Here is a 25,774-nt window from a genome sequence, read left to right as displayed (position 1 = left end):
CAGAGTAGGGGTGGGGCCTTAGGGGTAGAGGCGGAGAAGGGACTGGGGCCTGGGGGAAGAGGAGGGGCAGAGCTTAGGGGGAAGAGGTGGAGAAGGGGCATGGCCTTGGGGGTAGAGGTGGAGAAGGAGATGGGCCTTGGAGGAAGAGGTAGGGTAGGGAGAAGAGGTGGGGCAGGGGGCGGGGCCTTGAGTGTCTGGTTACCAGAATTTAGAAAGGTGGCAACCCTAAATATGGGGGGGAATTCAGGTGAGAAATGAAGGGTTATGTACCATATCAAAAAGGAGATGCAGGAAACTAGTTTCCATTCTCTCACTACAGTTTTCAAGTGTTTCACTCTCCCAACTCTTTGTCTCTCTAAATTGAAGCAGAGAATCCTTTGTGGTAATGCCCCTTGCAGGAACGCCAGCTCCCATCAAGACGAAAAAGTCCACTAAACTCATTGGGGAACTAACTCGTAAAGGTAAGAAGTATGCACACAACTCCCAGAAATCCCTGGTGGCACATGGCTCAGTCTACATCGGGGTGGGCAAACTATTTGGCCCAAGGGCCACATCTGGGTATGGAAATTGTATGGTGAGCCATGAATGCTCATGAAATTGGGGTTGGGGTGCAGGAGGGGGTGAGGGCTCCAGTGTGGGGCCAGAAAGGAGGAGTTCAGGGTGCGGGAGGGGGCTCCGGGCTGGGGCAGGAGGTTGGTGTGTATGGGGGGGGGTGAGGGCTCTGGCTGGGAGTGCAGGCTCTGGGGTGCGGCTGGGGATGAGGGGTTTGGGTGCAGGAGGGGTGCGGAGGGCAGGAGGGGGATCAGAGCTGGGGCAGGGGGTCGCGGTGCAGAAGGCGGTCAGGGTGCAGGCTCTGGACGGCACTTACCTCAAGCAGCTCCCGGAAGCAGCGGCATGTCCCCTCTCCGGCTCCTACACGGAGGCGTGGCCAGACGGCTCTGTGCACCACCCCATCTGCAGGTGCTGCCCCATCCTCAGGCACTGCACATCTGCAGGCGCCACCCCTGCAACTCCCATTGACCGTGGTTCCTGGCCAATGGGAGCTGCAGGGGCGGTGCCTGCAGATAGGGGCAGCATGCAGAGTTCTCTTGCTGCCTCTACATTTAGGAGCTGGAGGGGGAACATGCTGCTGCTTCCAGGAGCTGCGCAGAGCCACGGCATGAGCAGAGCGGGATAAGCCCCAGAACCCCATTCCCCAGCTGGAGCGCCGGAGCGGGGCAAGCCCCCGACCCACTCCCCGGCAGGAGCACGAGGGCTGGATTAAAATATCTGACAGGCCAGACATGCCTTGCGGACTGTAGTTTGCTCACCCCTGGTCTACATACAGCTACACAGAGCAGGGTACATGAGTGGAGCTGGGTGAAACATTTTGACTGAAACCTTGTGAATTTGTATTGGTGTCACTGAATTGTTAGACTTAAAAAAAAAGTTCAAACACTTCATTTCCACATTTTTGAAAAATGTTTACGATTTTGATTAAAAATGGCTTTTTCTTTAGAAATTCCCTTCAAGTAAAAAAAATGTAAAATAATTTTAAAATGCTTGATATCAAAATGAAATGTTTCATTTTGGTTCAAACAATGTTTTGTTCGACCTAAAATGAATTTTTTTTCGATTTGACAAAAATTTGGAAAAATGTCAGTTTTGTATTGACCCAAAATTTGATTTTTTGGATTTGCCAGAGAACCAGACAGTCAGTTCTTCACACAGCTCTGTCGAGGAGCCCATCTCCAAGACACTGGGGTGTGTGAATGTGCTGGGCTGGCTAGTGCTGTTACACCTGTGGGCAGATGGAGTCACCCCACTCAGTGATTATCAATTCCAAACGATTCCCATTGTTTGTTGTATCCCATGGTTTCCAGCGCACTTACTGGCGGTCTCTATTTGGTGCTGTGCAGGTCTAAATTAGTTATTTGGAGAAGGAGCCAGGTTGGCAGGCAATGGCAAGGGAAAGGTCCTGGAAGCATTAAATGTGTTCAGAGAAATCAGGAGGAGTCTATAATGTACCTATCCATTCTCTGATGGTAACATCGGAACACGAGGTACAGTACACATACCGCCAATCGGCAAGGTCTTTCAGATAACATCGCACACCAGCATATGTGGTTGGCTAGTGTTGGCTCACAGGGATTTAGTTTGCTAACATTCCCCACACAGGAGTGGTATAAACACACTGGGCCAAACTTTGTTCTTGGTTGCACTGGTGTAAATCCATTGATTACAGGGGGTTACTTCAGATTTACACTGGGATAACTGAGCACAGAATTTGGCCCTGAATATATATGTCCGTGCTCCGGTGCCTTTAACAAGCTACGCACCAGCATGGATCTATCATTACCTCCATCCCTAATTTATTTTCCTTCTTAAACAGCAACCCCTTGATTGTCACTCACTAGTCAATGGGCCAAGTTCTCCCAATGGGATTGCAACTGACAGGAGAATTCAACCCTATGTGTCCTTCCACTGCAGTGCTAGGGACACATTTCCTTCAGCAGCGGATGTTTGTATTGGAGGGGGTGATTTGTACACTGCTGTGATACTCCTTTTTCTCTCCCTTTAAATGTAGGGATGAGGAGATTTCCAGAGGTGCTGCAAAGAAGTAAAAAGCTAAATGTTATTCCCTTCCCAAATCGCCAAGAGGGGCCTCAGGAATCTGCTCTGCTCAGGAGAGTGGGGATAGGGGCACCTTTATGTAGGTTTTTAGGTTTGCCCCCAAGCCAACAGGAATTGCTAAAACCCTGTCTTCACATCAACAGGCAAATATAACTCCAATATTCTGTAGAAAGTCTCTTCCCTCTGGAAATAACGCTGTGTGGAACTGGGTAGCTGAAGAGAGAGTTCCTCCAGAGATTTTGCCCATGTGACCAGCTGGGCTGGGGAGGGGAGGGAAACAGTCTCTGCCAACAAGAAGGGCTGTTGTTTCAAACAGGTCAGTGCTCACTAGGGAACTTTTAGTGCATGGTAACAGGGTTCACATGGCCACTTAGTAGACCCTAACATTATTGCTGCACTTTTATTGCACTGGAAATATCAGGCCATTTGAATTCCCTGTTTTTGCTAGACTACTCATTGGAGGCCCAGTGGTGCTTGTGATATCATAAGAGACTGGAAGTAAATGAGAGGGGAAGGGGTTTGCAATCAGAGGGATAGATCCTTGTTTCTAGCTGAGCTGCTTGTAGTGTAGGACCTAACATGAAGAGAAAGGTGGCTATATGCCACCACTATGGCCCTGCCACCCACTCACCATGTTCCAGAGGTTGTTTTTGGCAGACTTATATTTAACTCAAAGCTCTAACACACACTTGAGAAGCTCTCTCAGTGAAAGATTTGGGATCTATGTCACTTCAGCTGAAGACTAAGAAAATCCCCACTCCCCTGCACTCTGGTCCCCCCAGGAGTCTTCTAGCAAAAACAGGGGAGGCAAATCTTGCTCTTCCTGGTGTTTCTAGGGTAAAAAAACAAGCAGCAGCAACAAGATCATAAAGAAGCAGAAAAGAGCACAGACACTCCTCCTCACTTTATAGATTCCTTTTAAGATTCCACCACAGAATTTCAAGGAATGGAAGGAAACATTTCTTCAGTGGCTTTGGTGAGGTTTCTGGTGGCCTCACCAGATTTGTGGCCCGAGGGACTGTCAGTCAGGATGATCACAATATCTTGACCAACTGCTAAATATGGCAGAGGTTCACTGCATTACACCAAACCTCTGAAATTAAATCCATGGGGGTGTTTTCCATGCACACAGCCAAATTAAACCTCAGCCATTTGTATGGCTGTCTGGTAGGGCTTAATCCAATGGTTCCAGATGTTGTCTTTGCTTGTTGCTTGCCAGTGCTGCTAGGTGAGTGATTTCCAGCTGAGCTGACCGTAGAGCAGTGGAGTGTAGAAAGGTGACCAGACAGGCCACTGGGGCAGTGTGGGACAGCAGTGGGAGGACTGCTTGCACTGACTCATGTACCTCACAAGTGGGATGTGTCCATGTTAACACTGCCCTGATGTAACTCCCACTCATGCAGATGCACTTTAGATTGGAACTAGGGTAAATTCCATTCATGGCTATCCAGAGGATTGTGTGTATAGAAGGATAATTCCATCAGTGGAATGTTTCTAATGCAGACGAGGCCTTGCTGCTGTGGAGGGCCTGGTGTTTTGGAAGAAGGAGGAGGCAGCCTGGGACACAGAGCTTTCTAAGATGCATCTTCTGGTATCTTTTCCAGTCATGCCACAAGAAGGGTCCAAGCTGAACTTGGGGAAGAAGATCAGCATCCCCAGGGATGTGATGCTAGAAGAGCTCTCACTCCTCACCAACAAAGGATCCAAGATGTTCAAACTACGCCAGTTGAGGGTGGAGAAATTCATTTATGAGAATCACCCCGACATCTTCACTGACAGTTCCGTGGTAGGTCATAGAATGCAACCAAGTTGCATGGCTCCACTCTCACCACAGGCTAGGGGGATATTCCTTGGGTGGGGGAGAGGCCCAAGATTGTGAATGAATATACAGACTGAACTTCCTTTTTGCACTAGCATTGGGTTCCTTCAGGGCACTTTTGGGCTCCGTTGATGGAGCAATGTCAGGAAAGCTGAACACTTTGTGTTGTGTTGATGTACAAAGCTAGAAAAAAGAAAAGGAGTACTAGTGGCACCTTAGAGACTAACAAATTTTCATGAAGTTGATAGATTTCCACTCCATACGGCTAAATTCAGTATCCACAAAAAGAAAAGGAGTACTTGTTTTTGCAGATACAGACTAACACGGCTGCTACTCTGAAACCTGTCATAAAGCTAGAAAAGTGCATGACAATTTACCTGTTATTATAATAACAACATTTCCCTTCTCGCACAGGTGGTGGGGGGGCAAATGATTCATTCAGACCTGAGGTCAGCTCACCTGGGCTCTCTTCCGTTTTTACTGTGGGACGTGGTATTTTCCCTTCTTGGTGTAGGCCTCAGTTCAGTTTTGAGAGAAGGTCCATGAAGTAAAATTGAGACAGAGGCCTCCAGCAGCTGATATTGCACTTTGGTTTGTTTGCTAGGAACCCATTAGTAGAACTGTAAAGGAAAGAATGTTTGATTTTTGCTATTGTCCTGTGCTGGCCTTTATAGTGCATAAAGTCAGGCTTATGCATTTTTTCCTCCCTCCCCTACCTCCAAAAAATTAATTCTGCTTGTTGTTTAACCTTAGAATCAGGGCTGGTCTTCCCTGTTTTTCTTGGAAAACCAATTTGAGGATTGGAGTGGGAGCTTTCTCAGCACTCATACGAAGTAACGTGGATATTGAACTTTTCAGAGAAAGAGCTTTTCTCCCAGGCGGTTGCCAGCAGTTTGAGTTAAACAAACAGAAGAGATCTCATAATTTTAAACACTGTGACTCAACATCTCCTCTCCTCTTCTGTCTGCTGTTTAAGCTTCCATCTCTTGGCATGCCATAATCCCACTTATCCTCCCGTCCAGGGGAATTCAAGGCTTCCTATTTCTAATACAAGAGTCAAGCTGAAAAAATGTTCTACAAAAGAAAAACTTTGAGGCCTTATTCACGATTAAAGCAGCAAATAAGGGATTTTTCCCCCTTTGCAGTTCACCTTTAACAAGTACAATTTGGGAAGCCGGGTGTGAAGAAGGCATAAGAAAGGCTGGGTTGGAGGAGGAAAATGCCATCAAAATAAGAAGGGGCAGTACTGAGGGGTGGTCTTAGGGAGAGCCCAGGGCTGATATTCAGGATATGTGGGTTGTATTTCTAGTCCTGTGTCCCCTTGGGCATGTCTCCATCTCTGATTGTTCATCTGTACAGTTATGTTATGTGGCCTATCCCTCCCAGAGTGTTGGGTCATTAGTGTCAGTGCTTTGAAGTTCTTGGATGGAAGGTGCTGGAGAGGTATGCAGCATTGTTATAAATAGTCAGCAGCCCAGGAACGATGTTGAGGAAGAGGGTGAAAAGGACACAGTTAAACCGATAACCTTAAACAGGTTACTGTGGCTTCCAAACCCTTTCTCCACCTGCGGAGTTTATGCACCTACAGCTCACCTAAGGTTGCAGCAGGGATTGTAGACATGGGAAAAGCTCAGAGATCCCCAAAATACCTGAGGCCCAAGTTCATGTGTCAGCCTCTGAGGCCGTAGTGAGGATCCAGAAATGACATCTTTTATGTGAGTTCAGAAGGTTTGTGAAGGGTTTATGGGAGAGCTGACTTTGGGGGCATATGAGGCCAAGGCCAGATTTTCAAAAGTTGGGGTGTCCAATTTGAGGAATGCAAAGTGAACGAATTGTGGCACTTTAAGCAGCTCAAGTTGGGCAGCAAGAAACTGAGGCACCAAAAAGTAGAACCTGTTTTTGGAAATGTGGGTCTCTGAGCTTGGCGTTGCCAGAGACTGGGGGAATGATTCTATCCCAGAGTTGGGAGGAATTTACATTGTTTTTTATTCATTAAATACTAAGCTTCACTCCACAGTGCTCTGGCAATGGATCCCAACCGTTTTCCCATGGTGAGAAAGGAATCTGGCCAGGATAGTCATTCACTATCATGCAGTGTCTTCCTGAAGAGGGTGAAATCTTTCAGAGTGACATTGGAAGATGCTCTGCCTTGGGGAAGGGTATTTGGGGTTTAAAAAAGTCCTTAGCAAGCCTGGAATTTCCTGCATGGCCTGCCGTGGTGAACAATGAGGGTAGCAGGTTGATGAAGCATCTCCAAACAGGAGTTGCTGTTTCCTATTTTAAAATCCTGCGTGCCTCCTTTTCAGATCTGCCTTTTTCAAAACAAGAACAAATTACAATTGTCCAGTGTCTTTGGCCTGCAGGGTTCAGTCTGCCCTACTAGCCTCTCTCAGGACTAGATTGACAGGATCAGGAACAAAACTTACCGTCTGATGGCTACTTGGTGAACTATGTGAAATGAGTCCGTTGCGCTCAGTCCATTGCCCTTATTATTATGTATTTATTGTATTGTGGTAGCATCTAGGAGCCCCAGTCATAGACTAGAATCCCACTGTGCTAGGTGCTGTACAAATACTTAGTCCTGCCGTGAGTTCAAGGGACTGGACTAGATGACCTCTCCAGGTCCGTTCCAGTCCTATGATTCTATGAAACACAGGAGAAAAAGATGATCCCTGCCCCAAGGAGTTTACAAGCTAAGCATAAGACAGAGAGGGAGCACAAGGAAACAATGGGACAGTACTGGCTGGAATAATAGGCAGTGGTCTCAGCACACCAGCAACCTATCCCTTGTCAAGTTTTTTGTAGGCCTCACAGCAAAGGAGAATTCTGAGCAGAGATTTGGAGGAGGACAATGAGGTATGTTTGTGGATGTTTACAGGGAGCACCGCCCAAGTGTGTGGGGCAGCAGGGGAGAATACACTAACGTGTTTGAAAATGTGGCAGTTGGGCAATGGAAGTTGGCATCATGGACTGATTGAAGGTTAGCGTCAACAGCTCTATGGCAAATGAGAGATTATAGGTAGGGTGAGGATTTGCCATGAAGGACCTGGAAAAAGTGAAGAAAAGCAACTTATATTTGCTGCAATGGAGAAGGAGGAGACAGCAGAAGAATGCAGGGAGAGGCTTGATATGGTCAGAGTGACAGGCTAGGAAAGTGATCTTAGCAGCAGCATCCTGATCAGATACGAGCGGGGCAAGATTGTATTTGTCAGGGCCAGAGAGAAGGATGGTGCTGTAGTTGAGATGAGATGATGAGACCCTGGCTGAGAGTTTCAGCTGTGTGGATGGACAGGAAAGGTCACATCTTGGAGATGTGATGCAGAAAGAATCAGCGAGATTTAGAGCTGGCCTGGAGGTGAAGACCTAGAGAGGGGCCCCAGCAGAAGCTGATGCCCAGGTTATGGGTCTGAGCGTCTGGCAGGATGGTGGTGGTGTCTACAGTGTTGGAGAAAGGAGCTTGTGGAGAGAGCTTGGGGGAGGAGGAGATTCGGAGCTCTGTTTTAGCCATGTTGAGCTTGGACGGATCGTTAACAAGGAGCTGTCACAGAGACAGGCTGAAATTTTGTCTTGAAAAGAAGGAGACAAGTTTGGAGTGAGTAAATGTCCTCATCTCAAAAACTATCACCACAGCTGGCCCTAATTAGCACCTCTGCTGGCAGCCTGAGCAAAGAGACCAGAGGCCGACTGGGCCACAGAGCCTGAACTATCTTCTTCCCAGAGCCAGTTTCTCTGGAGCAGGGGGTCAATATAAAGGGCAGCTGCCAGTGCCATCTCTATGCTGTGGACTGATTCTTATCTCTAGGACTGTCAATACAGCACCTGTCACTTGCACCAAATTCAAAATCTTTTTCTGACCCTAAGATTCCCTGTTCCCTGCCATCCCTTCCTTCCTTCATCTCCATTGCATGGAAGGACCCGGAAAGAGAACCTCTAACGGGGGGAAATAAGAGAGGAAGCTTGGGGTTTTATTTAGCAGAGGAGTAGAGCATTTCTATTGCTACTTTCAACTGCTCTCCTCTTACCATTCATGTTAGTGTCCCCTAGATCCTAGAATAAAACAATTATGGAAGTGGAGAAGCCCAAAACTGGGTAGATGGTTGTATGTGGTTGCGAATAAAATGAGTTTGGTAAGTTCTCAGCCAAGCCAGCAAGGTAGAGCTAGTGCAACTCCCCCTGTCTGGCAGTGGGTATTTAAAAGCAGTCTTTAGCACTGAATGGGCAATGGCAAGAAATCTCTGAGAGCTGAGGCCAGGGTGGTCTTTTCAGATCAGAGGGAGGGCCCAGTTGTGAAGCACAATGGGGGGAGCAGGGACTGAGGCACTAGACCATCAGTCTAGCTTCTGCTGTGGAAGAGAGCAAACAGCTACAGCCCCCAAGCTGTGCTAGGCGCTGCACACAAGACAGAGGAAGACATGGCCCCACCAGGCTAACCATTGAAACTGCCAGATATGACATGAGGGAGGAGTGGCAGGAAGGAGGGGATGGGATGGGATGGGACGAGGGTTCCAGCAATACAATCAAGGGGCTACATCAATACAATTAAAGGCACAACTCAGTGGCTCCCTTGGTCTGTCAATGTATCTAGAGAAAGGTGGATGGAGATAAATAGAGATAAGGGTACATGTTAAACAGCAGCAATATCTTTATATCTTGAAGGCCTGCTCTGCTCTGAGCATCAAAGCCTTTGAACAGAGGTTGGGAATGACCATCAGTGGAGATACTAAAATCTGAGACTTGATATCTGTCTGTCAGAGATACTCCTGGGATGAAACTGATCATGGAAAGTCAGTCCTGTCCTGATGGAGCAGGGTTGGATTAGAAGATCTGCTGGACATCTCTTCCACCCCAAACGAGTCTCTGAATGACTGTGGAGACTGATAAACCCCTTGCTCCAGGAGAGGTGACATGTGGGGTGGGGGATAATGGGGAGGAAACCAGAGTCTCCTCTCAGTAGCTTTGGGGTCTGTCACAGGATGTCTCTTTATATGAAGTGGGGACAGCTCCCCTGTGTCATGACTGGTGCATCCTTGGTTGAGCTGATTAATAGGCCATGGTGGCATCTGGGGCTAATAAATGAGAGGAAAGAGAGCTGTGAGAATGGAGGACGGTCTTGGAGGAGTTCTCTGGGGAAAGCTGAAAGCAGGAGAGCAGTGGAGGGGCTAAACCTGCTGAGCTGGAGAGCCAGTGCCAGCAGGCTGAAAAGAGCTAGGCCAGGGTATAGCTATATTTGAGCTGGAAGGTGTAATTTCCAGCTCAAGGAGCTCTGATCAAGCTAGTGCACTAAAAATAGCATGTAGCCACGGTGGCACAGGAGGTGGGAGGAGCTACCTGCCTGAGTACCTGCCTATCTCAGACAGGGCGTACTTGCCACACTAGTCCCTCATGCAGCTGTGGCTACACTCTGTCAGTGCATTAACTCAGTAAGAGCTAGCACGGGCATGTCTCTGCGAGCTGGGAATGATCAGTTGGAATGACGTAGGAGAGTGTCCAGCAAAACAGAAGGGGCCAGAGTGGGTAACCTCATCCACCCTTCTCTGGCCCTGCTGTCCAAGATAACGCGTGTCTCCAGCAGTGCAACACACAAACCATCGTTCACAGCACTGCCCTCGGGAACAACCTTTTTGGAACCAGCCACAAGCTACCCGTCCAGCACAAATCCGCCCTCCTCTCCAGCCCTGCAGTAGTACATTGGTGGGCATAATCCATGTCATGTGAACAGCTCATTAACAACAAAACTAAGAAAAAAAGCCAGTGATACTCAGTGGGTTGCTTGGCTGATTTTGTCTCCTGTTGCCACCTATGATTTTGTTGCTCTCCTGCAGAGCTCAGGACAAGGCTGGAGTCCATCTTCCCTACCCACAGGACCATGCTGCCTCCCACGGGAGAGTGCAGTTATTTTAATAAATTAGCATGAGATACCTGACTATCTGGGACTATCATTCCCCTCTCTCCTCATACAAGCACATGGCAAAACTCAGCCCTGGTGTAAGTGGTGCTGCTCCAATGGAGGATTTGCTGATACCTCCCTGCACTCTCTCTCTCTCAGCAAAAATGTGTTGCCTGCTCACTTACTCCCTCTTGCTGTTCCATGCCTGTCTGTTTGAACTTTAAATCCCCATGGCCCAGAATAAAGGAACATATAGTTGGCTGCTCCAGTAACTTCAGAAGTGTTATTAACAACACAGACATCAAGTATTTGGGAACCTCTTCATCAGGGAGGTGGAAATAGAAACACATTTTGTGCTCTCAGTCATTCCTTTTAGGGCACAGCAAGGCACCATCACAGAGCTCACAGTGTCCCTTTCCAGGCACTCCCTCTGTGACATCAGGGCGTTGAGATGCTCAGATTGGGGGGGGATCATTTTTCACCAGCCGTTTCTCCTAAGGCACATATAGCAGTGCTGGAGGATTAGGAATGGATCCTGGGCAGGCGCTCATTAGACTCTTGGCCGGGAAAAAGGTTTCACAGACATACAAGTTCCGGTTGTTTACGAATCCTGAGGCCTCTAGGGTCCCAGGGGCACCCTCTAGGGTCCAAGCACAAGCAGCAGTTGTTCTCTGGTTAAAATATTTTGTAATGAATTCAGGGCTGCTATATGGACAGCCCACAGTGCAGTGCTGAGCTGGCAGAAGCAGAGCAAACTTCCCTATACCTCCTAGGGCAGTCGGTGTCACCCATTCGCTCCTTTGCCTCTCTGCCATAACTGCTAACAAGGGGGCCAATTAATACTGATCCTGGAGGTGCTTTTTGTGATGTGGACATGAACTGGGGTCATTAAACTCCTTTCATGCTGGTCCCCTAGCGTATAACTACACTGCAGCCTCCCAGCCCAGGCAGACAGACATGTGCTAGGTCCACATTAGCTAACATGCTAAATGTAGCAGTGCCGACAACATGGCACGAGCTAGTCACTCGAGTGCAGACCCAGGGGGCTGAGCTGGCTTGGAGTCAGGCAGGTAGCCAATGTCCACATTGCTATGTTACTCCACTTGCTCAAGCAGAGCTAGCCAGCTCCGTCTACCTGGGCTAGGAGGCATGCTCAAGCTGCATGTAGATGCACCCTAAATGGCCTCCAGGTGGTAGCAGCTTTTAGTTTACATTCAAGCTGGTAACCTTCAGGTGAAAGGTTAGCCACCCAGCTCCTGAGACAGCCCACTGGTAGCCACATTTCCCTTTAAACACCTTTACCTCTGGCATGTAACAAGCAACAGAGACACAACTTCCCTCTCCCAACTTTGACCAGGTACAGTCTCCTGCTTGGGACTCTCCTTCAGGGGCTGCTGTCTGTTATAGAAAACTTCAGGCTGAGGCTACCTTTCTTCACTTGTTGCACAAGGAGGGATGAATGACACAAGACCTACCAGGACACCGGGCCCACTCTGGATACAGGAACTAGAAAGGTTCTGCAAGAACAATTCTCTTTTCTATATGGCCTTTCCCATGAGCAGGGCTCCCTCCGGAGTAGCTGGCCCACCAGCACTTTTGGTGGAAAGAAGTTTTTAAGTGATAGATGCAGTGCCATGTGTTAGTGCTTTGAGACGACCTCCCGCCCTCCTCCCAAAACACCCCTTTATTTCAGTCTGCCTTTATACAGCTGTGCAGTTCCCCATGTATATCCAAACAGACAGCCTCACCATCCTCTGTGTACAGCCCCAGATAGAAGAGAAGGGACCTCCATGATCACAGTTCTCTCCATCCCCAGTGTTTTCTGACATTCAGGGGAACCTAATCCTCCCTGTTCCTAAAATGGGAAGCCCATTCAGGCGGGGGCAGGAGAGATGTTCCCAAAGACTGCCAGTGGCACCAGTTCCATTTGTTTAGCTTGCTGATGGCTGGATGCCCGGACTGCAGCTTGGATGACCCGCTGTAAAGCTCTGGACGATGTCACTGAGGCATGGAGTGGAGGGTTGATAATGCCGCATTGAGCCTTGTGGGGTTTGCACTTCTTCTCATCTATTTTTAGCTGAACGAACAGCTGGCCTTGGAAGCCTGATACAGCCTGGAAAGCTTCTCTTTGCTAAACTGCACTAGGTATAAGAGACATGAAGAATCCTTAACCCTTTAAAGAGTCATGGGATTCATACGTTTTATATGTGATACCTGTGTCTGTGTGCAGACTGTAATATTCCAAAGGAGCCACTTTCTTTTAGCTCTTATGTGCTCTTATGTGTCAAGATATGATCTCACATACATTCAATATGTAAAACATGTTATGTACATGGTACTGCTATATATGTCACTTAAATTTTTATTCCACATAGGTATTTGCTGAAATCGTGTTGAGGGAAGATGGGGGCACTGCCGTGTCTGGCACCATACCCTTCCCATACTGGGGATCCCATCCCACAATGGGCCATGTGCCCTCTTCCCGAAAAGAAGTCAATGGGCATTAAATGTGCTCAGTGCTTTGCAGAATCAAGCCAATATTAGGTGGAACAGAACCTGCTTTTAGGTAATAAGAGACTGTATTTGCTAGCCCTTGCTAGGGAGGGCAGAGGACCTGAACAGCAAAACTAGCTTTGTCTTTTAGATGAATGCAGGTTTCTTCCTCACCATGCTGTCTGGCTAGAGCTGGTTTGCTAATATCCACTAGGCTTATAATAAAAGCTTTTGCATTCCCGTACTTTCGTCTTGCACATGCAGTGGGTCTCATGGAAGCCTTGGGTGTTCTCACAAGCTGCCATGCCTCCAAGTTTTCACAACCTTCATAGAATCATAGAAAAGTAGGACTGGAAGGGTCCTTGCTCCTCCTTGTGGCTCATCTGGGGAATCAGCTCTGCCACTTGGTCGGATGCCCCTTCCTGTGGTTACTCAATCCATCATTCCACTCACACACTCACTCACTCCATGGCCTCTCATGCACCAGAAGCGGCAGTGCTTTCCTCTTCATAGCTTAGCCCTCAGACTAGGTTACATTAACATTCTCCCCCCTTCCAGGATATCACAAGTCCTTTGAGGCAAACTGTCCCAGGCACTCCGCTCCCCACTGTCTGGTCTGTGCCACTCTCAGTGGCTGGGAGGGGAACCTGGGTCCGCCCTCTACACCGGTTCCAGTCCAGGGACCTTCAACCCAGCAGCTTGGGTCTTTTACTCTCCCAGCCCTTACTGCTCTTTCTCTGGACTGCTTCCTAGTCTCTCTTTGCAGCTTCCTGCTCTTCCTCCTTGTATTGGGGAATGCCACTGCAGGTTTCCTCCCCCAACCTCCAACTTCCTTTCTTTATAGACCTTGTCCAGCTTCTGCCCCCAGCCGGACTTCATCAGCAGTTAGGCCCTAGCACTTCCTAGGTTTCCTCTAGGTACAGACTAAGGTTAATTGGCCTCATTTACCCTTTCTGGCCTTGTGTGGGGTGGCCACCACATCACAGAGCTCAAGAAGTCATCAAATCCAGCCCCCTGCACTGAGGCAGGACCAAGTAAACCTAGACCATCCCTGATCGGTGTCTGTCCAACCTGTTCTTAAACACCTCCAGTGATGGGGATTCCACAATCTTCCTTGGAAGCCTATTCCAGTATTTAACTATCCTTATTGTTAGAAAGCTTTTCCCAATGTCTAACCGAAATCTCCCTTGCTGCAGATTAAGCCCATTGCTTCTTGTCCTACATTCAGTGCACACAGTGAACAATTTGATCACTGTCCCCTTTATAACCACCCTTATCATATTTGAAGACTATCAGTTTACCCCCTTCAGTCTTCTTTTGTCAAGACTAAGCCTGCTCAGTTTTTTAAGGCTTTTCTCAGACATCAGGTTTCCTAAACCTTTCATCATTTTCATTGCTCTCCTCTGGACTCTCTCCAATTTGTCCACATCTTTCCTAAAGTGTGGCACTCAGAAATGGACACAGCACTCCGCCTGAGGCCTCACCAATGTTGGGTAGAGCGGGACAATTACCTCCTGTCTTACATGTTAGGGGGCTTATTCCTTCACCCACTTACTTCCCTGGTCCTTCTCGCATGAACAGAGAGCAACAATACCCGAAGTCCAAAGGTGCAAACAATTCAATGTTTATTGGGGTGAACTTCCAGCAAGCATGATTCCAGTTTCCTTCCTTAGTGTCCTCCTTCCCAGCTCTGACACCACAGAGCCTTACACCTGTGTCCCTGTTCCCATTCCTACCCTTAGCCAAACATGATCCCAACTTCCTTACTCCCATTCCCTGTTCCCATTTCCCCCTTTAGCAAAACATGATTCCAATTTTCTTACCCCCATTCCCTGTTCCCATCTCCCCCTTTAGCAAAACATGATTCCAATTTTCTTACCTCCATTCCCTGTTCCCATTTCACACACCCACATGCCCACCCCCACCCACACCCCAGTCACTTCCTCATTGACTACAGATTATATAGTAAAACTTGAGTTCTGCTTAGCTATACCTTAACCAATCATTTTCCTGAAATTTAACTAACCAATCCTAACATATTGTAACATGATTATGTAACCAATTATATCCCACCACCTCAATTAGTTTACACCCAGCAAAATTAATTATACAGCAGACAGGAACAATCACAGAACCAGACAGAGATTATACAGACAAACAATAGCAAAGTGGGAACTATAATGACAAAACAATACAGAAGTGAGGATTTCACATCCCAGTATTGATAAGTGAGTTCTTGCCAGACAGGATGCTATCAAACTAAGTTTCCTTTTACATCTTCTAGGCACTTCCCTTTCTCTGGAGGTGATAGGAATACAATCCAGTCCTGATAGTGCCTAACAGCCCAATAGCACCTTATTTCAATGTGACTAGTTTGGAATGTGAGGATGTGACCGTTCGCTTCCCAGCTTATGGCTGCCTCTGCTGCTTAGCCAAAGGCCTTAGCCTAAGAACAGGGCCTCAAACTGTCACAGTAAGAGAAGGCCCTTACACCAGCAGACAGTGATTTTGATTCTTTCTTTTATACCTCTATCACTAGCCAAGTGATAAGAATACACCTAAATTCTTAGAGTACAGGCCTTTGCAGACAGGCCTGAATATCTATATCCTAACATTACATACAACACTCCTGTTAATATGCCCCAGAATGATATTAGCCTTTTTTTGCAACTGTTTCACATTATTGACTGATATTCAATTTGTGATCCACTATAATCCCAAGATCCTTTTCAGCAGTATGACCACCTAGCCAGTTTTCATTTCGTAGCTGTGTATTTGATTTTTCCTTAAGTGAAATACTTTGCACTTGTCTTTATTGATTTTCATCTTATTTATTTCAACCAATTCTATAATTTTTCAAGATTGTTTTGAATTCTAATCCTGTCCTCCAAAGTGCTGCAACCCCTCCCAGCTTGGTGTCATCTGCAAGTTTTATAAGCGGACTCTCCACTACATTATCCAAGTCATTAATAAAAATATTGAATAGTACCAGAGCCAGGACTGACCCCTGTGGGATGCCACTAGTTATGCCCTCCCAGTTTAACAATGAACCATTGCTAATTACTCTTTGAGTATAGTCTTTTAATCAGTATTGCACCTACCTTATAGTAATTTCATCAAGTGTGCACTGACAGTCATGTGAAACTGTCAAAAGCCTTAGTAAAATGAAGATATATCATGCCTACTGCTTCCCCTCTTCACTAGGCCAGTCACCCTGTTAAAGAAGAGCCATATAGAGCTGCCTGTAAAGAAGAACAAATGCACCAGTGGCCAGGGGAGCAGTTTCATGTTGTCACAAGTCCTGGTATCCCAGCATACTTAGCCCCCACAGTGGGCTATTGACTCAGTTCTCATTTACCTTACCTTGCCATGCTAGCACATTCCTGCCATGAAGCACTCCCTACTATTCCAGTCCTGTCCACCTCAGCTTAGCCAGTGCACCTCATTTCTGACCTGTACCTCCTCCTGTTATTCCAGTCCTGCCACCGTCCCAGCTCTACTGGTGCACCTCACTCCTGACGCAGCAATTTTAGTTCAGAGTACCTGCACAGATCTGCTAATGTGCCTCATTCCTCCCCTCCAGTACCCCCTGCTCTTCCACACCCTGGCCTCTAAAGTAGCCCTGCCAGTGCAACTCAAAAAATGACCTTCAGCATCCCCTGCTATTCCATGCCTGCTCCTATACTGGATACAGGGAAGCTTCCATGCTACATGCTTCTAGTGTTTTTTTGTAATTTGGACAGATGTCCAGTAGTAACTAGGAGGAGACCCATCAAACTCCCTTTGAGTTCCACACCAGGGAAATGTCAATGGAATATGGCCAGTAACAATAACTTCTGCCCTTTGTTCTCTCACTCCAGGATCACTTTCAGAAGTTCATCCCAGCTGTTGGAGGACATTATGAAGGAGAAGCTCATGGTTACTTGCACAGTGGTGGGCGGATGGTCGGTGGAGTAACTGCAGGGCAGTATGGATCTAGTAAGCTGCACTATCCCCCTGCCCCTCCTCCTAAGCCTGGGAGCAAAGGCAGTGCTGGGGGCACTGAAGCTGATTGTGCCGGGGGCTCAGCCGGCAGTGGGGAAGGAATGGATGGTGGAGGAAGTGACACTGCTGGAAAAGGCAAGTATCTCTCTACACACTAAGAGTGAGGATGGGGTAAATGTCAGAATTTGGCCCATTATCATTGTTAGGGATGGGTGTAGCTAAAAGAAAAGATGTGAGCTGAACCCTTCCAAACCCAATTCCTTCTCAAAGTTTTGAAAAGTTGGGTTGACTTTTGTTTCAATGTTTTGCTCACCTCTGCCTGGTGTTGGAAAGACACAGAAATATAAAAATTCTATCAGAATGTATCTGTCCTAGCTAAATCAAAGAAGGTGTGAAAAACCTGGTAAGGAACCTTGATCTCCTAAGGTTGGTACAGCATATGCTTATCTTACATATTGTCCATTATGGGATTTTACACCTTCTTCAGAAACATCCATCATTGGCCACTGTTACAGATAGATGCTGGTCTGGTTGTACCATTGGTTGGATCTGGTATGTCTCTTTCTACCCATATGTGCCTATATGTTTGCTTTGTTTTGGGATGAAAGAATTCAGCTAAATGCAGAGAATTTTCAGATAAACATCAGGACTGAACCATCAAATCTTTTGAGGGTCACTCATCACTAATTACTATTCTGCTGAGGCAATCAAAATTCATTCAATATTTTTATTGACTTTTAATGATGTGTGTATAATACCGTCCACCTACTTCAGTCCTTGGTTAATTTGATCCTCCATTTACTTTGGCCAGAAACCTCTGGAACTAAATCCCTTGTATTAAATCAACTCAGCCTCCTTTCTTCATTGTGACAGGTTTCAGAGTAACAGCCGTGTTAGTCTGTATTCGCAAAAAGAAAAGGAGTACTTGTGGCACCTTAGAGACTAACCAATTTATTTGAGCATAATAAATAATAATAAATTGGTTAGTCTCTAAGGTGCCACAAGTACTCCTTTTCTTTCTTCATTGTGATTACTTTACATAGGTGATACTGGATAATAATTCAATCTCTGGCTATAGAATGTTGCCATTTAGGCTGATCCTAAGGGATACGGATGACAGCTTTGTCCAATTCCCATTAATCTCTTAGATGGCTTAGATGTCAGCCTTAATTAATGAGGAAGAATCCACATTTGGAATTAGATCAGAACCAGCCTTAGCAGTTCCAGGTGGGCCCCTCTTCATCACTGCGAACATGTGTGTCATTGTCACATTACTGGGCAGGGGCTGAGACGGGATGTACGCCAACCCTCTGGCTCCTGCTGCAGAAGTGGAGGCCCATTATTTCTTTCTTTCACCCCTACTGTTCTGTTGCCTTCTAAACTGCTTTACTGACCCCAGGGTCTTCACAAGGAAAAGGGCTAGAAAATAACTTACTTATGAGGGTAGGGAGTTAAATGAAAGCTGAGATTCCTCTTTATGTTTATAATTCCCTCAAAGCAAGGCAGGACCACAAAGAGGTTTTTGGTGGCCTGGGGCAAAATGTGAAATGGAAGCCCCCCACCCTTTCAAAAAACTACCACTGCAGGGAAGTCTTGGGGGAGAGAGTGGAAGGGGGACTGAACAGAAAGCCTACCTCGCACTTGCCCTGCAGCGGCGGCTCCTTTGTCCTGCGCCCGACTTCCTGCTTCAGGTGTTATGACCTGGCACACGGGGTCACAGAGCCACTCACTCAAATTGGGCCTGGCTGCCCCTCAGTCATGACGGAAGAGCAGCTGGGCCAAATCTGAGTGGCACTGTGACCTCATTCACCAAGTCGCAACACCACTTGAACTGGGGGCCGTCTCAAATAGGTGGTCTGGGGCAAACTGCCTCTTTTGGAACCCCTCTGGGAGGCCCTGAAGCTGTAGGCTTCGGGCTGTGGGTTTGGCAAGGCCTAAAGGCTGGCTCTGAATGAGAGAGAAAATAAGCAAGCCCAAAGAAGATGGATATAATGGAAAAAAAGAATACAAAAGCTGTGCTATTCAGACTTTGCTGTTGACATTATAAGCACTGCTGTTTTCGATGCAAGCTGCAGTAGACACCCTGATGGTGGGAGGAATAACACAGTGCACTTCAGTCTGATCTGATCCAAATCATTACTATTATAAAAATAGTTCTTTGTATGGCTAAGGTGCTTGTCTTCTAAGAATCTTAAAGAGACATACAAAGCACTGTTGAATTAACACTGCTGGTAGGTAGGTGTCATTGTGCTCATCTGAGTAAACTACGGCACACAGAGTGAAAGTAACTTGTCTAAGGTTACCCACTAAGTTAATGGTTGACCCGGAACTAGAACCTAGAAGTTGTGACTCCCAGGCCGCTGATTTAACCCCTAGGAAATGCAGCTCTGTTGTCCCCAGGATGTGAATTTGCACAGGTGGACCCCAACAGAAGTCTCTAGGCCGTTCAGCCGTTCTTAGGAGTTTAGAAAAATAATAATGTCTGAAGCAGGCAGTCCAGTGACAATGTACCCCACAAGAGTGTAATTGGATGGTCTGTTCATGTCACTGGTGCACCCCGATAAAAACACCAACTTATAAAAAGTACTGACCCATGCAGAGGGATGTGGCCAAATCAGACATGTTCAAGAAGAGGTTAGTTGGGAAGTTGTTAGGAGGGACAACGCTGAGTTGCAAAGATCCTGAAGTTCAAAAACATTAGTGTCTGGGATTTGGGTTTGGCCCATTATATAGAGAAGAACTAGGTACAAAGTTTGGCTCTAGGACCAAACTTCCCCATCTTTGATGGTGTTCAGACCCAGGGTTTGTTTGGGCCTCATGTAATGCTGATGGAATTTACACACCCATATCCCAAATAAGGGAGTAAGTGGTTAATTCAGGCAGTAGGCAGCATTTCAGCTTTTATAAAGGCTTCCCCCTCAGATAGGAAAGGGCTGGCTGATAGACAGATAGACCTTGCTGGGAATAGAACCTGAACAGACAGCTGGGACTTTGGGGAATGTAGCACTCTTTCTGCCTGCCCCAAAAGAGGAATCTGCCTGAACCTGGGGCAGGTTGAAGCAAACCATACCTGTGATCTTACTGGGGTTTATGTTTGGGCTACACTAGGCCAGGGGCGGCAGGTTTGTATAATTTTTGGTGGTGCCCAGAATGGGTTCAAGTCCCACCCCCGCCCCCACACCTGCCTAAGGCTCTTGGAGGGAGTTTGGGTGCGGGAGGGGTGCAGCTCTGGGAGGGAGTTTGGGTACTGGTTACGGGCTCTGGGATGGGGCAGGGGTGCAGGTCGGGGTGTGGGATGCAGGCTCTGGGAGGAAGCTTGGGTGCAGGAGAGGGTTTGGGGTGGGGGCTCTGGGCTGGGGCAGGGGATTGGGGTATGGGAGAGGGTGAGGGGTGTGGTGCTTATCTCAGGCGGCTCCCGAAAGTGACCCGCACACCCCTCTGGCAGCGGCTCCTAGGCAGGGGGTATCTCTGTGCGCTGCTGTCCCCAGGCACTGCCCTCACAGCTCCCATTGGCTGCAGTTCCTGGCCAATGGGAGCTGCGGAGTCAGTGCTCAGGGCAGGGGCAGCACGTGGAGACACCCCCCCAGGGTCAAAGGGATGTGCCAGCCGCTTCCAGGAGTAGTGCGGAGCGAGGGCAGGCAGGAAGCCGCCTTAGCCCCACTGTGCTGCTGGTGGTGGCGGCTAGGGGTCCCCAGGCCCTTTTAAATCACCCACGGGTGGCAGGTGGGGCCAGGAGACGCTCTGGGAGAGGCGCGCGGGGCAGCAGGTGAGGCCCGGGGAGAGACCCAGCCCGGAATATTGGTGGAGCTGGGCCTCCAGGCCCTGAATATTCCTGGAGCACGGGCACCACGGGCCCATATAACTTGCTGCCCCTGCACTAGGTTGTTTATTATAAATGTCTCTTTACCAAGATTAATCTGACAGGAGTCTGACATAGCTTCTTAAAGGTGTGGGAATGGCTGGGCAGCAGCTACCCCAAGCTGGAACTTCCACATTCTGGGTGAAATCCTGGCCCCATTCCAGTCAATGGCAAAACTCCTATTGATTCAGTGGGTCCAGGATTTCACCCTCCATCTCTAGTCATCCATCGGAATAACGTAGGAGAGCGTCTGGCAAAACAGGAGAGCAGTGGAGAGGCTAAGCCTGCTGAGCTGGAGAACCAGTGCCAGCAGGCTGAAAAGAACTAGGCCGGGGTATAGCTATATTTGAGCTGGAAGGTGTAATTTCCAGCTCAAGGAGTTCTGATCAAGCTAGTGCACTAAAAATAGCATATAGCCACGGTGGCACAGGAGGTGGGAGGAGCTACCTGCCTAAGTACCTGCCTATCTCAGACAGGATGTACTTGCCACACTAGCCCTTCATGCAGCTGTGGCTACACTCTGTCAGTGCATTAACTTAGTTATAGCTAGCACGGGCATGTCTCTGTGAGCTGGGAATGATCAGTTGGAATGACGTAGGAGAGTGTCCGGCAAAACAGAAGGGGCCAGAGTGGGTAACCTCATCCACCCTTCTCTGGCCCTGCTGTCCAAGATAATGTGTGTCTCCAGCAGTGCAACACACAAACCATCGTTCACAGCCTCAGGAACAACGCTTTTGTAACCGCCAGCTTCCACAAGCTACCCATCCAGCACAAATCCACCCTCCTCTCCAGCCCTGCAGTAGTACACTGGTGGGCATAATCCATGTCATGTGAACAGTTCAATAACAACAAAACTAGGAAAAAAAAGCCAGTGATACTCAGCGGGTTGCTTGGCTGATTTTGTCTCCTGTTGCCACCTATGATTTTGTTGCTCTCCTGCAGGGCTCTGGACAAGGCTGGAGTCCATCTTCCACGTCATGTCTTCTGTAGTGGGAGAAGCCCACTCTTGTGGATGATGCAAGGCCATCCCATGGGCCTGACTGCCTTAAAAAAGTTAACTTCCCAACATGTGCTCTGATGAAGCCCCATAGAACAGTGCCTCTCAAACTGTGGTCCATGGAACATCATTATGAATGGGAAAGGAAGTGGTCCATGAGATAATCTCTCTTAAGATGTAGTCCATCCTGTGAAAAAGTTTGAGAACCCTGCCATAGATCCTAGCTCTTAATTTGTGACTCACAGGTTCAGCTGACAAAATTGAGTGGCTTTTAAGTTTGATGCCTAGGATATGGAAAGTGCATTTGTTCTGTGCAAATCTCACTTGATCAAAATGCTCTTCTCTTCTCTGTTTGTGTCCAGGTGAAAAGTCAGGAGGTGGGAAAAAAGTCTCTGTCTTTAAGACCTATATCTCTCCATGGGAGCGAGCTATGGGCATCAGCCCTCAGGAGAAAAGTCAATTCACCATTGACTTGTTGTCATATGGTCCCAAAGCTGAACTCCCCCATTACAAATCTTTTAACAGGTGAGGCCACTTGGAGATGTAATGCAGGGTACATGAGCTGTCAGAGAATTCTGGATGCGGCCACTGCTCCTTTAACAGTGTCAATGGGTTTTTCACACATGCCATGTTGCAGCCTCTTGCAAGGCTAATTGCTGGAAGCCTACAAAGGGGAGAGAAGTTTTAGTACTAGAGACAACAAATGGGGATTCTTCTTTAGAAGGCTTTGTTCTGGGAGCAGAGGTCCTTAATTCTATTCCACCTTCCCCAGAGTACATTACACATGGTTTAGCTGGTAACTGCAGTGTCTCTAGTCATGTCTGAATCCATGGATTTATTACCATAATCACCTGTAGAGCTTCGCAAAAATGGCTCTTCTAGACTTGGGTCCCAAATATCCACAGTACTGCAGTTGAGAACCGGGCCCTTGTTGCTCCTTCTTATGAGCAAAAAGTGTATTACAGATATTTCTAGCACAGCAGCAGCTTTAGCTGGGGATTGGTCCTGCTTTGAGTAGGGGCTTGGACTAGATGACCTCCTGAGGTCCCTTCCAACCCCGATATTCTATGATTCTATGATTCCAGTGCATTTCTAGATTTTAATCACCCCATTCCCCATTCAAGTTGCTGAGGAAGTATGTGTTGACTAATCTTCAGTTGCAGAATAAAACAGAGGCTCAAGGAGGATTAGAACCCAGGGCTCACCTGACTCCACGTCTTTGGTAGAGCTGATGTACCATTGCACCTGAGGGAATTCTGCACCACTGCACAATGCAGAATTTTGCAGAAATTAATGTTGTGCATGCAGAATTTCTTTTCCCCCACAGAAATAGGCTGCAGTGCTGCTAGCCGCCACTAGTGACTGCTGGACCCAGCAGAGCCCAGCTCACACATAGAAGACAGTGCTGGGGGGAGGGGGAGGGAACTAGAGGGTTCCTGGCAGCTGCAGTTTCCAGCATGCCCTGGGGGAAGGAGAGGGAAGTGTGCAGGAAACTCCGTGCAAGCCTGAGACCGAGCATCAGGCTGTTTCTCCTTCTGGATCCCTTGGCTCTGGGAGGGTAGGGGGGCAGGTGTCTAGGCAAGGAGGGTCCCTGCGGCTGGGCTCTGGGAGGGAAGGGGGCAGGTGTCTGGGCTGGGGGGGGCCCACAGCTGGGCTCTGTGGGGGGAGTAGTTGTGACTGCCTGGTCCCCCAGCTGGGCTCAGGGGGCGGGGGGAGAGAAGGGGGCAGAGAAACAGGAACCGGGTTGTCATAGGGATTTCTTTAACTCTCTGCTCCTGTGGGAATTTTTATATGTGTCTGTATTGTTAGAGACATACTTGCTGACAGGTATTTTGAAACAAATTACCAAAATAATTGAAACTGGCGTGATTATGTAGTGTTATTTTGACAAAATTTGCAGAATTTTAAAATATTATGCACAGAATTTTAATTTTTTTGGTGCAGAATTTTTAAATTTTTGGCACATAATGCCCCCGGGAGTATACCATGCAGCCTCCTTTTTGTAAGTTTATGGAGCCACTAGCAGCTGGGCAGAGGTTGGCCTGGTGTGCTGCTAGAACAGTAGGGGGGGAAAGTATAGGAAAAGAACTAGCAAGCACCTTTTTTTAATACTGAAGGCACTGGAGAGGTGTATGTGTATGGTAGAAGTAGTTTTTGATGTTTGGTAGATTTTGTTGGCGAGTGACTCCTGCAGCTTGTGACTCTTCTCTCTCTACTGGAGCCTTCAACTCTTCAATGATAAACATTAGAAATGACAGGTTTCAGAGTAGCAGCCGTGTTAGTCTGTATTCGCAAAAAGAAAAGGAGTACTTGTGGCACTTTAGAGACTAGCCAATTTATTTGAGCATAAGCTTTCGTGAGCTATGCATCCGATGAAGTGAACTGTAGCTCACGAAAGCTTATGCTCAAATAAATTGGCTAGTCTCTAAGGTGCCACAAGTCCTCCTTTTCTTTTTATTAGAAATGACAATAACTTTTTCTTTTCTAAACCACATTGTTTACAAATGTGCTGCTTGCTGACTCCATTTGTCACCCTGTTCCAGGACTGCCATGCCTTATGGTGGGTACGAGAAGGCACGCAAGCTGATGACCTTCCAGATGCCTGAGTTTGATGTTGGTCCTTTAGTGCCAGAACCCATCATTGTCTATAATCAAGAGATCAATACTAGACCCTCCTTCAACAGGACCCCAATTCCCTGGCAGGCGTCAGGAGAACCCACGGAGTACAACATCGAGATCAAAGTGCCGATGGACGGTGAAACAGAAGAACTATAAATCCCACTCTCTTCTTTCCTTCCTCCTTTGCTCTCAACCCCTCACACTTGCAAGTCTATTGTGGGGAGCTGAGAAATGCACCTGCAGTCCCAGGGATCCTTCCTTCTCTTTGTCTTTAGGGCAGACAAGTTCCCAGTAGGTTCTAAGCTGATCTTTGCTGTGGTGTTCATCCATATCAGAAGCAGACAGAGGGAAAGCACTGAAAAAGAGCAAGAGTGAGTGAGCAAGAGAGATGGCTTATCTTTGTACCCACCAAGGCGAGAAAAGACAAAATTATGGCCTATGTTTAATGACACTGCATGTTGCCTGGCTGCTCCATATTGAACCTGTCCCGTCACTTGTTAACAATCAATAAAGCACCTAAAGGAAATAAAACAGTCTTTTGTTTGTTTTTGTGTCAGGTCTGAAAAAAATGGCTGCTCAGGCTGTATTGGAAACAGTCATAACAAAATTAGGACAATATTGGTCTGGGGGTTGCCAACATACACTGACATCACAGACACCAATGGACGGGGGGACACATGGATGCCCACTGACCAGCTAACCACACATAATGGGGTTAGCCATGGAGACTACACAAAAGCTGCACCCAGTGCAGAATGTGACTGCTCACCAACTTTGCAGCATTAGCTTCAAAGAGCATGTTATACTGACTCTGGGGACTCCCATGCTTCTGATCACAATGCAAGGGACTACACAGATCTACACATCTTGCATGGTCTGGTCTTGGGTATCCAAGAGATTGCCTCATTCTCACCATCTACCACCATGGCAGCTGAGGTGCTTTTGCTGACAGTCCCAGGAGCTGAACGTCTGGGAGCTGGAGACAGGGCAGTCTCTGTGGAGCGCCTTGGGCTGTGGAACTCATTCGTTCACCCTCTGGTCCACTAGACCCTGAGACTGTTGACCTTCAGGACTCAGTGTAAATCCCATCTGCTTGTAGGCAACTGTCTGAAGGGGATGGTTGTGGGGGGGTTCTCCGTGGGTTCTCCTGATGGCTGCCAGGAGATTGGGGTCCTGTTGAAGCTCCTGGTGTATAATTTAGTGCTGAGTAAGGAGCTCCCAGTGCTGGTCACCAAGTTCTTTGTTATTTTTAAAGACAGCACAGCACCCAGGGATTGTGTGCTCTGGACTTCTGTAAATAAAAATTAAATAGCTACACATAACACTAGGATCTGCTAATCTATTATTTAACTGGTGTATAGGGCAGAGTGCTTCTCAGAACTAGTAAACTATACACATGCCAATAACAACAGTTAGCCCAAATATGTGTATTTTCATCAATCGAACTCAAGGCATCTCACAGGGCTGGGTAAACATACTTAGCCCCATTTTATAGTTGAGGAA

General features: G+C 47.5%; 1 protein-coding gene across 1 annotated transcript; it reads left to right on the top strand.

The window, feature by feature from the left end:
- Nucleotides 1-385: 385 nt before the first annotated feature.
- On the top strand, nucleotides 386-24,750 carry MYOZ1 (myozenin 1; the record flags this gene model as incomplete). The annotated part of the gene is made up of 5 exons (XM_084634908.1): nucleotides 386-461; nucleotides 4,218-4,399; nucleotides 16,673-16,931; nucleotides 22,015-22,177; nucleotides 24,196-24,750. The coding sequence occupies 5 exons, from the start codon at nucleotides 386-388 to the stop codon at nucleotides 24,425-24,427; spliced, it is 912 nt and encodes a 303-aa protein (XP_084491034.1). The 3' UTR covers nucleotides 24,428-24,750.
- Between the last annotated feature and the right edge of the window lie 1,024 nt (nucleotides 24,751-25,774).

Source organism: Lepidochelys olivacea (assembly GCF_965140295.1).
Source record: "Lepidochelys olivacea isolate rLepOli2 genome assembly, chromosome: 7".
Taxonomy (NCBI): Eukaryota; Metazoa; Chordata; order Testudines; family Cheloniidae; genus Lepidochelys; species Lepidochelys olivacea.
This window is presented reverse-complemented; position numbering and strand designations above follow the sequence as displayed.